This window comes from Desmodus rotundus, chromosome Y, assembly GCF_022682495.2.
Source record: "Desmodus rotundus isolate HL8 chromosome Y, HLdesRot8A.1, whole genome shotgun sequence".
NCBI lineage: Eukaryota > Metazoa > Chordata > Mammalia > Chiroptera > Phyllostomidae > Desmodus > Desmodus rotundus.
Window position 1 is genome coordinate 4941674 of NC_092332.1, and position 16310 is coordinate 4957983.

Genomic DNA, 16310 nt, shown 5'->3' on the forward strand with positions numbered 1-16310 from the left:
GTTATTTTCCTAGAGTAGAGAGTAGGGAATGGTGTAGGAGGGTCTGAGAGAGAAGAGAGGCAAGGGGTCTTGCACTGATGTGAAATTGGTTGTGCAGGTCAGTAAGGATTTGGGTGGCATGTTTTTCTGGTAAAATAATTTTATTGTTAAGAGTACACTACCTGTTGGAGGAAAAGGTCGCTCCCAGTTTGGGGAGATTTAGATGTTCCTCTTTGGTGCATGGTGGTGCTTTAGAGGGCATTACTAACAGTTGGTAAGTGATTGAGTGGGCTAGCATTTTGGTCTCAGTGTCTGATTTATGTTTCCTACAGAGTTGTGATCTCTCTTATATTGATGTCCCTTGTAGGGAATTATAGCAACACATTTGGGTAATGAGGCTTCCTGGAAGAGCTTGAGGATGAGGTTTCTGTTAACGATGGGGTAATGTTTGGAGGTGAGGTATCCTCTCTCCCTCCATATGGGGATGTGTGAATGTATGATATGGAAAGCATACTTGGAGGCCGTGTGTGTGCTCACCATCTGTCCCTTGGTGAGAGTTAGCACCCTGGTTAGAGCTATTAGGTCTGCCTGTTGGCAGGTTGTTCCTGGAGGGAGAGATTTAGTCTCCAGGATATTGTCCAGGGTGATGATAGCTGTAGCCTGCTCCCTGCCTGAGGGCCTTAAAGGAACTGCCACCCAAGAGCCAATTGGGTGTAGGTGACAGGAGAGGGCCGTCCTGGAGATTAGGGTAGGGATGTAAAAAGTGGTGAATGACCTCACTACAATGGTGAGTCTGTAGACAAGTCAGAGAGAGACAGCAAGGAAGCTGGGTTAAGCCTTTGAGGGGAGGGATGGATTTGGACTTGAGGGTTTTGTAGGATTTTAGCATGGAGAAATTGTAGCTGGGAGGGAGAAGCAGTAGATATAGCCGAGTGTGTGATGAGATGGTTTATGGAGAGGGAGGAATATACCACCATCAGGTTGGCGTATGGAACTAGCTTAAAAGCCTCCTGAATGTGGACGGCTAATGCTGCCAGATCCCGCAGGTAAGCTGGCCAGCCTAGGAATGGAGAAATAAGTGGCTTAGAGAAATAAGCTACGGACCTTAGGCTGGGCCCATAGAGTTGAGCTAAGAGGCTCAAGGCATAGCCATCCTGGGTGTCCGTATATAGGATAGATGGCCATTGGGTGTCTAGGAGAGCTAAAGTGGGGCCTGCCCAATGGTGTCCTGAAGTTTCTGGGAAGCTTTAAAAATAGACTTTGCATTTTGTATGGACTCCTGCAAGTCACCAGTGGTCCCCTGGTATAAAGGTTTAGCTATTGGGCCCAAGTTGGGAATCCAGGTCCTAAAGAGGTGGGCTAGCCCCAGGAAGGAAAGTAACTCCTGCTTGGTCTGAGGTAGAGGGGTGTTAGTAATGAGACTTCAGCCCTGCCGTGGGTAGGAGTTACTAAAAGCCCTAGGTAGGTGACCTGAGTCTGTGAAAACTGCACCTTTGCCTTGGAGACCCAATGACCCTTTTTTAATAGGAAGTTAAGAAGGGTGATGTTTCAGTCCTGCAAGATTTCTTCAGATGGACGGCAGAGTAAAAGGTCATCTATATATTGGAGCACAGTGCTAGGGTCTCGGTCTTATCTCTCGTAGGTCAGAGGTAGGGCCTGACTGAAGAGATGGGGGCTATCCCTGAAACCCTGAGGGAGGGTGGTGCATGTCAGTTGTTTGGTTAAGTTTGTAGCTGGGTCTGTCCACGTGAAGGCAAAGAGGTCCTGTGAATGGGAGGCAAGGGGAATGGTAAAACGTGACAGAAGGGTGTTCTGTGTCCCAAATGCAAGGGTCAACAGAGGAAAGGAAGGTGGGGTCTGATGAGTTAGGAGCTGGGGAATCACGGTGGTTTCCTAAGGTTAGCAGCAGGACTGTTTGTGGATTTAGAGCATAAGTTACGCTCTGCAATGAGGGCATTAGAAGGGAGGCATGTGGCTTGACATTTTAATGTCCCTCCCTATTAGTGGGACAGGCCACGTAGGTGTAACTAAGAAAGAGTGAGCAAAGGTGTGTTTCCCTATGTGGCAGAAGAGCTGAGGAGTGGCCCATGGTTTTGTTAGTTTTCTCTGTATTCCTACAACAGAAGCTGAGGAGGGGGTCAAAGGCCCCGAATATTCTAGCAGGACTGAGAACGTGGCTCCAGGATAAAGGGGATGGGCTCACCTGCCACTGGTAGGGTTACCCTGGGTTCAGCGGTGGTGATGGCAATGGCGGGGGCTCATCACTCTGCAGCTAGACCGAATAGCTCAGGGACTGTGCACTCAGGGGCCACTTCTCCCACAGAGGAAGGAAGTCCGGTCCCTTGGCTTTTGGTCGACAGACGGTCATCCTTCCAATGCCCTGTCTTTTTGCAGAGCTGCAGAGCTGCCGAGCAGACAGGGTCTGGGAGGTGGCCGTGGGTTCAGGCACAGCCTCACCCAACATCCCTTCTTTCTGCACCTGAAAAAAGGACCCTGGGGAGCCTCTGTCTGAGTGGATTTCTTTCCTTTCCCGTGACCCCTGGGGGTTTGTCCCTGGAAGGCAGTGGCAAGCATTAGGTCTCTCGCATTCTCTCTTTCCTGCCTTGCCTTTTCCCTGCTGTTTCCTCTCTCTCCTCTCTCTTCATCTCTCCTTTTTTGTTCTAGTTTTTTCTCCTCCTCTCTGTTGTTGAATACCCAGAAAGCCGTCTTAATGAGGTCCTCTAGTTGTTGGAGCTTTTCCTGAATATCAGGTAAGCTTCCTTCTGCAGAGCCTGTGTCCAGATTGCTGTATTTGAGAACTGCCTCACTGAGGTGGTTTATGAAGGCCACAGGATTTTCATTTGGGCCCTGGGTGATCTCTAGAAATTTTGTCATACTCCCTAACACAGTTTGTGGGGTTCCCAGAAAAAAGGTGGAACCTGTGCTCTATCTGTGCTAAGTCTCAGAGTGAAAAAGGAACATGAGGCCACATCACTCCCTCTGGTCCTGCTGCTTTCCCTGGAGGAAACAACCCCAAGGAGGCCTTGGTGGAGGGCAGACATTGAGGGATGTTAGACAGGCCTGCGAGAATGAGTGTGAGACCGTGAGGCAACAGGCAGTATAAGGGCTTTGTTCCCAGGGTAGGAGAGTTGGGGCTGAGGCTGTGAAAATTCTGAGTACCCTGAAGAAAGTGACCTAAGAGTGGGGGAGGGACCTCCATAGGGAGGAGGGTGATCTTCGCAGTCAAATGAAGTGGCTGAGGAGGAGTCGGGAAGGAAGAGGGAGCGGAAAGGATAGGGAGCTCAGACCACTTGCCAATGCACCACAGGGAATTGCCAAGATCTGAGAATTTTGAAATCAAAAAGTGTGATTTTCGGCCATCGTCCTTAAGGCTGTGAACCAGGCAGCTAAGAGGAGTGTCCTGGGCGGGAAGACACCAAGATGTCCCTACAATTATGCTGAGAATGAGAGTGGTAATGAGGGACATTACTAGGGAGGTGAGTCTGAGTGCAATGATTTGAGTGCTGACTCCTGGAGTCAGAAATGGGGCCAGTCCGAGTACAGAGGCAGGGTCCCTGCATCCGTGACACGGATCTGCGAGTAGGTGGGCCTCACCGGGGGAATCCCGGAGGTCAGACAGGACCACCAATTCTGTGGAGGAGGTTTCCAACTGAGCACTCAGATTTGGAGGGCTAACTCCTAGAGTCAGAAGTGAGGCCAGTGGGGAGGGACAGAACCCCCAGAGTGCTTAGAGTCAAAGGTCAAGGACTCACCCTAGAGAGTAGTGACCGGTATTAACTGGAAAGGTCCGGTGCAGTGGCAAGGGTCCTTGAAGGGAGGGTCCTCTAGAGTGAGGAGTGAAATGGGATGGAAGAGCCAAAGAGGAAGCTCGATCCACTATAGCCCAGGGTTTCTGAATGACTCTGAGGTCTGGGAATAGGGGCAACTGGAGGCCAGTCCCTAACCTCCCTTGATTGTCCCCACTTTCTCCACTTTTCCCCAGGAGTCCCAACCGCCCTTGGTTGGCTCTACTTTCCTTCTTATTCCCTGCTAATAAACTCTGTTCCTTAGGTTGCTGCATCCGTGTGGTTTCTTGAGCCACTCCAACCTAACATTCCCCATCTTCATTTATTCTTTCTATATACTTCTTGACCTCCACCCACACTCTCCCTCTTAAGTTTTAACTCTCACACAGCTGTTTCCACCAGTCTTATAGCCTTAGTTACAAAGTTCTGTTCAACTAGATTTCAGGTAGTTCAATAGAAAGATCCACAATAATCACTGGTAACTTCAATACCCTACAGAAAGTCACTTTATATAAAGGACGTCAACAAAAACATAAACTACCTACACTGAAGATCTGTAACACTCCAATCCAAACAATGTGATAGCCTTTCTTCTCAATACCACATAAACATCCTTTAGGATGGATGATATTCTAGACAAGGGGTCGCCAACCTTTTTGACACCACGGATCTGTTTCATGGAAGACAATTTTTCCAGGGGTGGAGGGAAGTGGGGGATGGTTTTTGGATGATTCAAGTGCATTACATTTATTGTGCACATTACTTCTATTACTACTACATTGTAAGGTATCATGAAATAATTATACAACTCACGATAATGCAGAATCAGTGGGAACCCTGAGCTTGTTTCCTGCAACTAGATGGTCCCCTCTGGGGGTGATGGGAGACAGTGACACCCAAAGTGTATTGTTTATGTCCAGTCTACTCCATTATCTTGTTTTGGTTGCTGTCACTGCAGAAAACCCTATTTCACAAAGGTGTGATATTGGAAATGGAAGCAGGCTCTTCAGTGCTTCTTTACAATCTCAGCTTTGACTTTCCACTTTGACTTTAGTCCAGAACATATGGAGATTTGAAGTTGTCTGAAACATACTTTTAAGGCCACTATAATTTGCAACTTCAAGCAGTTGACCCTCTCCTAACATGGACAAGGTCAATTCACCTGGCTTATTCACAAATGGGTGGAGAATCCATTCCGTCCCAGTACGGGGTCTGTTGTGGTGGGGAAGTAATGCTCAAAGTCTTTTGAAAGCTGAGATAGGAGATCATGCACCAGCTGGGAGAAAGAACGCTGTGGCTCAGTGTCTTTCAAAATCTCTGCTAATATTTGAAAAGTGTCAAAATCCCAAAGTTCACTCATCACCCCATTATTCCAGTTTGGGTGTGAATGAAGCCCCTTTATCTGCCAACTTGAACACAGTTGCCTTTCTCTCCTGAAGTGACAGGTTGAGTTCGTTGAGCAGGTTGAACATGTCACACAAGTAAGCAAGTTTTTCGACCCATTCTGTGTCACTGAAATGTGCTGCCAGTGGTGACTGTTCTCAAAGAACTCTCTGGAGTAGCTTTCGTAACTCAGAAGCTCTGGCCAGTGATCCACCTTTAGAAAGCTGCCTCACTTCTCTGTGTAGGAGATGTGTGTGCTCTGTGTCCACCTCCTCACAGAGCTGCATGAACAGACATGAGTTAAGGGCATGTACTTTAATACGGTTGATAATTTTAATCATACCCTGCAAAACGCTGTTAAGTTCCAGTGACAATTTTCGGGTAGCCACACTCTTTGTGGATGACACAGTGCATACACTCACATTCAGAAATGACCTCTGTGACCCGAGTGGTGAAACCACAAAACCATCCAGTCATGGCAGCCACACCATCCCTGCATATACCAACACAAAATGACCAATTCAGTTTTCCTGGTATGTAATCGTTCAAGGACTTGTACAGTTCTGTGGCTGCGCTGAGTTGCCAACAAAAGTGCACATTAACACATCCTCATGCACATCTTCCTGAAAAACGTATTACACATAAACAAGCATCATTGTCTTTCTGTCAACATGAATAGACTGGTCAACCTGGATTGCACACCAGTTACCCATTAATCCTCTCTAACAACTGTGCCTCAATATCCTCTGCTATTTCACCAATTCATCTAGTTACAGTGCAAGCCCAAAGAGGAACACATGCCATCTTTTGAACTGTAGCCCCTCCTGAAAGTTCATGACAAATGTCCTTACCAGAAGGCAGGATAAACACTTCCTCAAGAGTAAAGGGCTTCTTTGCTTTAGCAATGCGGTTAGGCATGAAGAATGATGCATTCAGTGCAGACACACCTGATGAAGTGGTGGCCTCCACTAATTGCTTCTGTTCTTCGCGTTCACGTTTTTTTCTTTTGCAAAAGTCCAAAGGCTTGTCTTTTAGTAACAAGGTGCTTGGTCTCCATGTGGTAAAGCACTTTTGAAGGTTAGCTGGCTTGGAGAATGTGAATCACCTGTTGCAAAGAGCCCATAATTTTAAGTAGGACTCTCGGTATTTTCTTTTAAATGCAGCTCTCTTTTGGTTGGCAGTCTTACAGTCTCTTGTTAAGTCATCCTTGCAGAGACAAGAGTGCATTGCAGGAAAGAGGCATGCATGGAAGTGGTAAATAAAATAATGGGCAGGGCATGTGCAGACTGAAATAAGTGTCGGGTTCTAACTTTAAGCCTGCCACCATATAGAAGCTGTGCAATTGAAGTACATCAACTCACCACTATAAAGCCTGGTACCAGATGCAGCTTAATTATCACCTGCCACTCAAAGATAGGGATTCGATAATGAGTCTGCAAGCACCTGATTTATTATAGTCTCTGTGCAGTGAAACCACTCTGCTAATGATAATCTGTATGTGCAGCACTCCCCAGTGCTAACATCACTGCCTCAGCTCTACCTCAGACCATCAGGCATTAGACTGCCCTAAGAAGTGTGGAACCCAGATCCCTGACATGTGCAGTTCACAGTACGGTTTGCACTCCTATGAGGATCTAATGATGCTGCTGATCTGACAGCCGGTGGAGCTCAGGAGGTAATGTGAATGATGGGGGCAACTGTAAATACAAAGTTTCGCTCGCTCACCTACTGCTCACATCCTGCTGTGTGGCCCTATTCCTAACTGATCACCAACCAAGATTGATCCATGGCTTGGGGGTTGGGGAACCCTGCTCTAATCCATGTTGCACCAACTTCCTGAAGGTCCAGCAGTTTATCCAGGAGCTAAGCATTTGACACACCATCTATAACCCATATTCCAATGGGCATGATATAGAAAGATTTATTGCAGGAATGAGGGAGTGCGCTGTGAGAACAGTGCCCCTGGCTTAACTTGGCACCTATGTTTTTTCACTAAGATAGATGTACAGGATGTAGCACAGGCAGTTGCCAATTTAGGAGAGAGAGAATTACTAAGAGGAATAAAAAGGGATAAGACTGCTAGAAAGCAACAAAGAAGTAAACAAGGAAGAGAATATAAGTGTGAAAAGCGAGCAGAAAGATCCTGTGGACAGGTATGGAATCAACTGGTGAAGGATGGCATAGGTAAAGATGAAACAGACAAAAACCCTAACTGCATTCTTAGTTGCTGCAGTCTGCAGCAGCAATAAAAATCTCAGCAGCAGTTCCAGCCTGTAGTGACATCTACTATTCAGATGTTGGAAAAGACTCTCTCAATTGAGCTGGTACTATCACTGCCACCACCCCCATAAGATTTCCTCTACAGCTGAGTATATCCTGGGAATTGACATTCTAGCCAGCCTGTTCCTACAGACCACCATGGTGGGGGGGAGGGGGAGGGGACTCTGTTTCCAAATATGGCTTGGGAAGGCCATGTTAGGGGACATGCCAGATACCCCATCACTTAGGACTGTAGAGTAGTGTCTATAGAAGAATACTGCCTTCTAGGTGGCCATAGGAGATTGCACAGATCATATAAGAACTAGCTAAGTAGAACATCATCAGACCAGACCATAGTCCCTACAACGTACCACACATGTCCCGTATCTGAAGAAATTAATGGCAAAGAATGTAAGGTAGAGTAGGGATAATGCTGGACATGACTCTCCCACAACCCTTAATGAGTGATGGCAAGAAGAGCCAGAAGGAATGTGTATTGTCTTAAGGAAATGGATTACAACTCCCTCCTTATCTTCCCTGAATTATTCATTTTTGTTTTTAGATTTTATTTATTTATTTTTAGGCAGGGAAAGAGAGGGAGAGAAATATCAATGTGTGGTTGCCTCTCAGGTGGCCCCCAGTGGGGATCTAGCACACAACCCAGGCATGTGCCCTGACTGGGAATCAAACTGGTGACCCTTTGGTTCATAGCCTGTGCTGAATCCACTGAGGCACACCAGTCAGGGCCTTGAATATTAGGTTCTTGCCTGGTGACTGCTTCTTGACCTTTTGCTCCTGCATGTACAGACTGATATAATGTGACCTGGCTACATGCAGGTTTGTGAAACTTAAACCCATGCCACCTTTCTCTGGAATCCATTTTTAATCCACTTAAGTTTTGCTTTGCAGCAATTGTTAATTGGCTCAACTAAACTCATAAAACTTCTTGTAGATTTGGATGTTTCTTATGTTAACCACCAAACATCATTCATTAGTTAAGTACTGGCTTAACTTATAAAAAGTAATCTAATGGGTACAGAGCAAGGTTCAGGACTAGGTATCAGTTGAGAAGCCCTGTAGCCTCTAGAGCCATAGCTAGGGGAAGGTACTTATGCAAATCCGCAACAACCAACAACCGACCAGTGTCTCAGTCATGCTAAAAAGTTTGCCTTATAGGCTAGGAGCTAGGGCTATAGATGTGACTTTGACTTACTGCAGGAGGAGCCAAGAGAGCTTACCACACCTACACAGGAAGCAAGATGCCCCACAACAGACAGGCTCAGCCTCAGGCACAGGCTCAGCCAGAGGATGCTCAGGGTGAGTATTTAAACTGCAGCAGCCACTTAGGCTTTGGCCACAATGTTTGAAAGGGTGCAGAAACAGACAGCATTGAGAAGGGAGACGTAAGCAGGCAGCTATGTAGTTTATGGCAAGGAAGGAGGCCATGGGGCCAGAACTAATACGAAGAAAGGCTGATGCTGTGATAGTGCCTGCCCTAGCTGACTCCAAAGCTACAAAGGACTTCCTTGCAAGATCCTGGCCTGCTGCACCTGGAGTTTACCTGAACTTTTAAGACCTGTGCCCTTCCATGCCCTGGCTAGCGTGGCCCAGTGGACTGAGTACCAGCCTGCAAATCAAAGGGTCACCAGTTCAATTCCCAGTCAGGACACAAGCCTGAGCAGTGGGCCAGGTGCCTAGTCAGGGGCAAGCAAAACACATTGATTTTTCTCTCCCTCTCTTTTTCCCTCCCTTCCTCTGTCTAAAAAAAAAATAAAAAAGAAAAGAGATGACCTGTACCCTTCTTGAGTTTCATCATGATCCAGAGTAACATGGTACCCTGCCTCTTCTGGACTTTTACATGAAGCTGATGCAATGTATTCTACATCCTGCACAGATAATGACATGGGAAACTTTTAGGGCTTTTGGCTAGTAGCCTGGTGGGGATAATGGGAATTGTTGGGTCACATGGGAAAGGAGGGCTCTGATCTGAGGTGCTCTGAGCCAAGCCAAGAATGGATTATTATAAATAAAGATCTGCTCCTTCCAGCATTAACTGTTGGGTTGTTCACCAAGGTGATAATGTGGACAGGCGTGGGTCTACTTGCTTACAGTTTTGACAGGCTGAATAATAGTAACAGAGGATGTCCTTCTGGCACAAGAGTTATTCTGAGCTGATGATTTTTACAGGTAGCAAGTAAAAGGAGACCTCTGAGACCATGTTATAATTTTCTGGCCCTGGACAGGTAACTCAGTTGGTCACAGAATTGTCCTAGTAGGCTAAGGTTGCAGGTTCAATTCCTGCTCATGGCATCTATAAGAATCAACCACTGAATGCATAAATGAATGGAAAAATCAAATTAATATCTCTTTCTCTTGCTGTCTCTCTCTCACACACACACACTTTCTCTCTAAAATCACTATGTTAAAAACCTTTAAATAAAAAATATAGAAGTTTCCCTTTTAGAAAGTAAATTTACATTTATCAATTGCTCCATATGTAAAAGTCTAACTTCCAGTACTAGGAATAGGAACACTTTAAATTAGTAGAAACTCTTAAAAATATAAGAGGCATTGACTTAAATCTGTATAACAAATTTGAGCTTTCTTTAGCTTTAAAGATCAGGTGGCTTCAGGTAGTTAAGCCCTGTGACCTAAAAAAGGAGTGAAGTACTAAACCTGAGAAAGTCAGTGGAGGCCTGCATGGTGGCCTCATAAACTGAGACCAAAGTAAGCAAAATATAAATTAAAAGTTTTTAACTGCCCTGACCAGTGTGTCTCAGTCCATTAGATATTGTCCTGAGAAATGACAGATCAATTTGATTCCAGGTCAGGGCACATGCCTGGGTTGTAGGCCAGGTCCCCAGTCTGGGGGCATATGAGAAGCAACCAATTGAAATTTCTGTCACACACTAATGTTTCTCTTCCTGTCCTTCTTAAGTCATGTCCCCTCTCTCTGCAAATAAGTAAATAAAATGTTTTAAAAATGTTTTTAAAAGCAGTTGATTTCAGATAGTTACATCTTCACTGACAAAAGTCAATCTTTACCTTAACTGAGCCTGTCTGTTTTACTTTATTTGCACCTATAATAACATATCTCATAAAAATAACTTTAAAATATCAAAGTAATGTCCTTTTCCCCCACACACCCCTCAAAGAACAAAGAACAACTATCTCACCAGAGCAGGAACCACAAAAATCCCTTCATTGTTTTCATGTTATAGTTAACTGTTAACTATGCTATAAACCTGTGTAAAAGTATGTGTCTATATGTTTTACTTTTTGTTCAATCCCAGAATTTTCCCCACTTTACTTTCTCTCTAATCTATAACCAATAGATTTAATCTAACTGCCTTACACTTTCTCCTTTGATTATAATGTAGAAACTAATGTGAAGCACTGCCATTCTTTGGCATTTTATTAATCCACTGGACTTCTGCTTCTCAGAAATAGTCATCAGTGTGGCTCATATATACTGATAAAATTCTTACAGGTTTTGGTCTTTCTTAAGTTGACATGAATAATGGTTATATGTCTGAACCTCTGGCAGGCTAAAAATAAAAATCTTGACTTAATATATGTTTTAGCTCCAAAGCCCTAAGGCAGAATGAACCCACCCCCTGGATACTTTTCCATAAAATCTGACAGAGAGACACCAGAGCAGACCTCAGAGCTGTCCTCAAAGCCTGAAGAAATAATAATTATTATTCTTACCTCATCTCTGACCAGTCAATGCTTTGCACAACCCTGAAATTCCTAGTCCATGGTATCTTGTCATTTTGCTCTATGGAATCTGTAACCTACAGGCCACCAGGGAAGAGCATAATCTTGGGCACATTGCAGACTGGACAATTCTATAAATTACCTCTTTTATACAATCCAAACTGCTACTCATGCTTTTCTTTCAGCCAGTGAGCATAGCCAAACAAGCTCAAATACTGAGGTCCAGTAACATTAACCTGCCTCTTACTGCTTAGAGGTTTCCATCAGTAACTCAAAAGTACAATAAGTAAATAAATTTTCCTTGTCTATACTTACCAAACTGTGGAAGACATTAAACTATGTCAAAGCACCAAGTAACATACCAGCAACTCTACAGTCTACTCCTAAAACAATTAGCTTATTGATTTTGCTAGACACATTTGCTAAAAATAACATGTCTACTGAGTATCTACCAAAATATTTACTATCATGAAAAGATTAATTACATATTTTACTTGTAAGACACTTTTTTCTTTGACAAGGGGTTTTGTTTGAAAGGAAAGTGTAAGCATTTTTCTGGTCACTGTAAATTCAGAAATAACTAATGGCCGTGGAGAAACTATGACAGCACACTTAAAAGGATAAAGCCAGTAATATTTATTATTGTTATTGTTATTTGTTGAGCAGGTCTATGAAACTGTTAAACATGACTGCCAGTTTACTCTTTTGAGCTTATGTCCCCAGGACTGCAAATTATTGGAAAGCAAAGATAGAATGTGGCTAACCACCCCCAACACCTACAAACAAAAGATAACAATGGAAACTACAGTTTACGCAAAACCACCAAAAACCTCAGTATAACAACAGCCCAGGGGCTATACAACCAGAAACCCCACACCCTTTTATAATTCAATTATAACCCAGTAAAAGCTCAAAAGCCCCCACCCCTCATGGATGGTCCATGTCTCTGAACAATATACCTCTCCTCTCTTGGAGAGTGAATAAAAACACAACACTCTACACTTTTTTCTTCGTGAATTCTTTCTCAGCCCATGTCATGGACCACCCTAACACATATCTTACAAGATTTTCTCAGGTTATTTAGCTCTACCCATTTCTGAGAAGAAAAATACTCCAAATGAATAAAAAATTTTCATTCAAGTCTCAAACTTAGAGAAGATTATGTGTATTGTTACTATAGGTAGTTAATTAGTTACTCAAAAGAAAAGGGAGCAAAGGGAATTAAATACTGAGCTTAATTAACATGAGTCTGTTTGCCTAGTCATGAAGCAACAACTTTATACACCAGGGAATCACAGCATTGCAGTGTTAAGGGGCTCAACATTCCTCTCTTCTGGACCCCCAATTGTTTAGGCACAGGGGAGGAGACTGACACAGATGCAGCTTACTCTAACTAGGGGTTGGACCTATCAAAAGCCTGCAAAAGGTCAAAAACTTGGCCATTTTGAGAAAGTTATTTGTTAAAATTCCACAAGAAAACAGAAGCTCTTTTTCTCTGTCTCATTGGTGACCTGAACTCACTAGTTCATTGGTGTGTTCTTTCTCTGTCTCTCTCTCTCCTGGGAACACATGAGAAAATGAATCTATGTCCCCTGGGTGACATAGACAAGAGATGGGCTTTGGGAAACCAAGGGGCAGACTACCCAAATAAACGTTGCCATATCACAATCTCCTGTGTATGGATCCTTGCCTCCTGTATACACTCTGACCAAGGTTTGAACCCACAACGTAGGAGGTACGTGCTCTGATGGGGATTTGAGCCTGCAACCTTTTGGTGTATAGGACAACAATCCAACAAACTGAGCCTTCTAGGCTAAACTGGAAAATTTTAAAGAAAGTCAAGAACGAAAATGATTTTCCCTGGCTAGGTAGTTCAGATGGCTAAAGTGTCATCCTAATACACCAAGGTTGCAAGGTTGATTCCAGGTCCTGGCACATACAGCAGTCTACGAATAAATGCATAAATAAGTGGAAAAACCAACTGATGTTTCTCCTCTCTCCTCCTTCCTGTTTCTCTCTCTGCAATCGATCAACCAACAAAAAGGATTTGAAATGCTGTTTGTGTTTGTAGTAATGAAAATTATTTTAGCCTATACTGGTTCATGGCAGAGAACTCCTAAGAAACTTGGAGTTTTCTCAGTGATAGAACTTTTTTCATATTCCTAAGAGCCTCTTTTGAGCTCACCAGAATTTCTGCTGATGATTTACCATGGTTCCCTTATGTAGCCTCAACATGAGACAGGAATCTACGAGAATGAATGCAAAAGAAACTCTTGATACCGATGTGTGATGAGTTTATGCAGCTTCCTGGTCAGTAAATACATCCTGGTCCTCAACAATAGAGGCCCCTAAGCTCTGGAAAGTTCCAGACCTTACCATGTGTTCTTCATCTTTTGACTGTTTATTTGTATCATTTACATATCCTTTATAATAAACTGGCAGATCTTTCTCTGAGCTTTCTGAGCACAGTTCTAAAAAATTATCAAATTCAAAATAGAAGTCTCGGGAAACTCTGACTTACAGCCGGTCTATCAGCAGCACAAGTGAATACCTTAACCTACAATTGGCAGGTGAAGTGGGGTAGTCACGTGGAAGGACCTGAGTCCTTTAACTGTTGAATCAATACTATCTCCAAGTATATGGTGTCAGTTAAATGAGTAGGACACCACTGAGAATTGAAAATTAATGAACTGCATGCTGGTTCTGGGAAACATTGTAGCGCTACTCTTTCCTAAATGCCCACATGTAGATGAGGATATAAAAACTAGATCCCTTTCTATTGTAATAAGGTTTGAAAAAAACAAACAGTTTTGCCCTGAGCAAAGGAACTCAGATGGTTAGAGCATCATCCTGATACACCAAGGTTGTGGGTTCAGTCCCCAGTAAGGGCACATACAAAAATCAACCAATAAATGCATCAATAAGTAGAACTACAAACCAATGTTTCTGTTTGTCTGTTTGTCTCTGTCTGTCCTAAAATCAATTTAAAAAAATAAAAAACAAAACAGAACAGATTTTTCACAAGAGCAAGCAAAAGAGCAATGCATATGTACATTGTTACCAGTTTTACAAAATGACCCATGAATATTTACATTTCACATTCCTGCCCTGACTGAAATTCAAAATAGAAGTGAAATTCAGTCGGGTGTTATCCTATAAAGAGAAAAGGTTGCCAGTTCAATTCCTGGTCAGAGCACATTTGGTCCCCAGTCAGTGTGCTTATGAGAGACATCCAATTGATGTTACTTCCTTAATGTCAATGTTTTTCTCCCTTTCTCCTTCCATTCCCATCTCTAAAAACCATCAGATAAAATCTTTTCTTTTTAATTCATATTCCATCAACTTTTTAAAAAAAATTGAAGTGGCATTGGTTAATAAAACTATGCAAAGTCAAATCTTCCATCATCATACATTTGACCCCTTCCACCCTTTACTTCTCCTCTGACTTCTCTCCCTCTGGTAACCACTCTATGAAGTTCTCTTTGTTCATTTGTTGCTTTTAGTTTTATCTCCATCTACTCTTTTTTACACTGCCATTATGTTTATGAGCTTACCAGAAGAAACTAAAATACAGTAACATATGCTGACATTTATATATTATGCAAACAAATTAAGCACAAATTTTAAAAGAGAAAACATTACCTTTTGGATAATCTTCCAACAAGAGGTTGAAGTGACCTAATTGACAAAAGAAATCAGACTCCACTTTTCCTTCAGCTTTTAAGATTAAAGATTCGTAGTAGCGAACAGCCTAGAAATGAAAAATATATGTATTAAGAAAAAAGGAATATCCTAATTGCTTCCTTTGTGAGAGAGTGCAGTACATACTACATGGGAGTACTCAAGAAGTCAAAGCAATTCATGTGACATCTACCAGAATCAGGAATCAATTTGAGAACAAACACCTACATATTTATTTAGTGGAGACATCAACTTACGATATAATTGCTTTCCTATATAAAAAGGGGGAATAAGCTACCAAATAAAATAATAAAGGAGTTCCTTAATGACTTTATATGAGTTACAAATCTAAACTGTTACTTTAGTCTTTTTTCATATAACAAAACTACTCTCAAGCAGGCACAGGTAGAATGAAGTTTACTAAATTTCAGCAGCCAATAAGCACATGTCTTTTATAACCCACAGAACGAGCCCAAAATAGTCCCATATGCTTTAACCAGACTGAGCTGGTTTTCAGAGGCACAGATCAAAACCACATTATCATCCAGCAGAAGCATGTTAACAGAGAACTTTGATGAACATGTAATTCTCTGAACCCCACTCCCTCCAACACATATAGAACCAAAGGGCCAGGACATAGCTAGAACTCTTTCAAAAGCAAAAGGCCCTTGTCCTTTGGTGTTGATACCTCTTTACTATAAATGGTCTAGCTCCAAGGTCTTCCAAGTAAAACCTGCCCCACCAGCATTTACCCATACCTGTTCCCACTAACACCTTAAAAACTTTTAACCTACTCCAGCAAGAAAAATGAACTTGAGGCACCAGTAGGTCTACCACCTTCTTGGTTGGCAACTGCTCAATCAACAATCCTTTTCTTACTCCAAACTCTTAAAATTTTGAAGCATCCAGCACATGAAGTTGGGTTCACTAACAGTATGGGTTTTGAACATTAGAATGACAAGTCCAAATTGACACATGCTGTAATTGTAGATTACACAACAGATTTCAAAGACTGCATTCAAAAAGTACAAAATATTCACCAATCATTTTATGTTAACCAAATTAAAGTATTACTTAGTATTAATTAAAGTCAAATTAAAGTTTGACTATGTTAGGTTAAATTAGATATTAAAGTTATGTTTCCTCTTTACTATTTTTAATACAGCTGTTATATAATTTAAAATCACATGTCACATTAAAAATGTCTACAAGAGTTGCTCAATAGTAGCTATCATTTGCACTAAGCAGCTATTGTTTTTACAAGGTATGCTGGAAAAGTACACTACCATATACTGTCTTTCAACTGTTTACTTCCTAATCTCCCTCATATAGTTTAGCCATACTAACTCAAAACATTTTCTCAACCCAAACACATAGACAGAGATAACCTCTCAACATTCTTTCTAAAGAATATTCTTTTTGAACCTCGTAAGTTTGAAGAAGAAATAAAGATTTTGTACTAAAACATCAGAAAGAATAGTGTTCTGGTATTCTCTGCAAATA

At 42.5% G+C, this 16310-nt stretch overlaps 1 protein-coding gene across 6 annotated transcripts in view; it reads right to left on the reverse strand.

The window, feature by feature from the left end:
- The window catches only part of LOC139440591 (lysine-specific demethylase 6A-like), a 252814-nt gene that overhangs the window by 225100 nt on the left and 11404 nt on the right, over nucleotides 1-16310 (reverse strand). For all 6 annotated transcript variants that reach the window (XM_071220416.1, XM_071220418.1, XM_071220417.1 and 3 more), the window contains one exon: nucleotides 14769-14877. In XM_071220416.1, the coding sequence (XP_071076517.1) occupies nucleotides 14769-14877 (109 nt within the window). The remainder of the gene's footprint in view (nucleotides 1-14768; nucleotides 14878-16310) is intronic.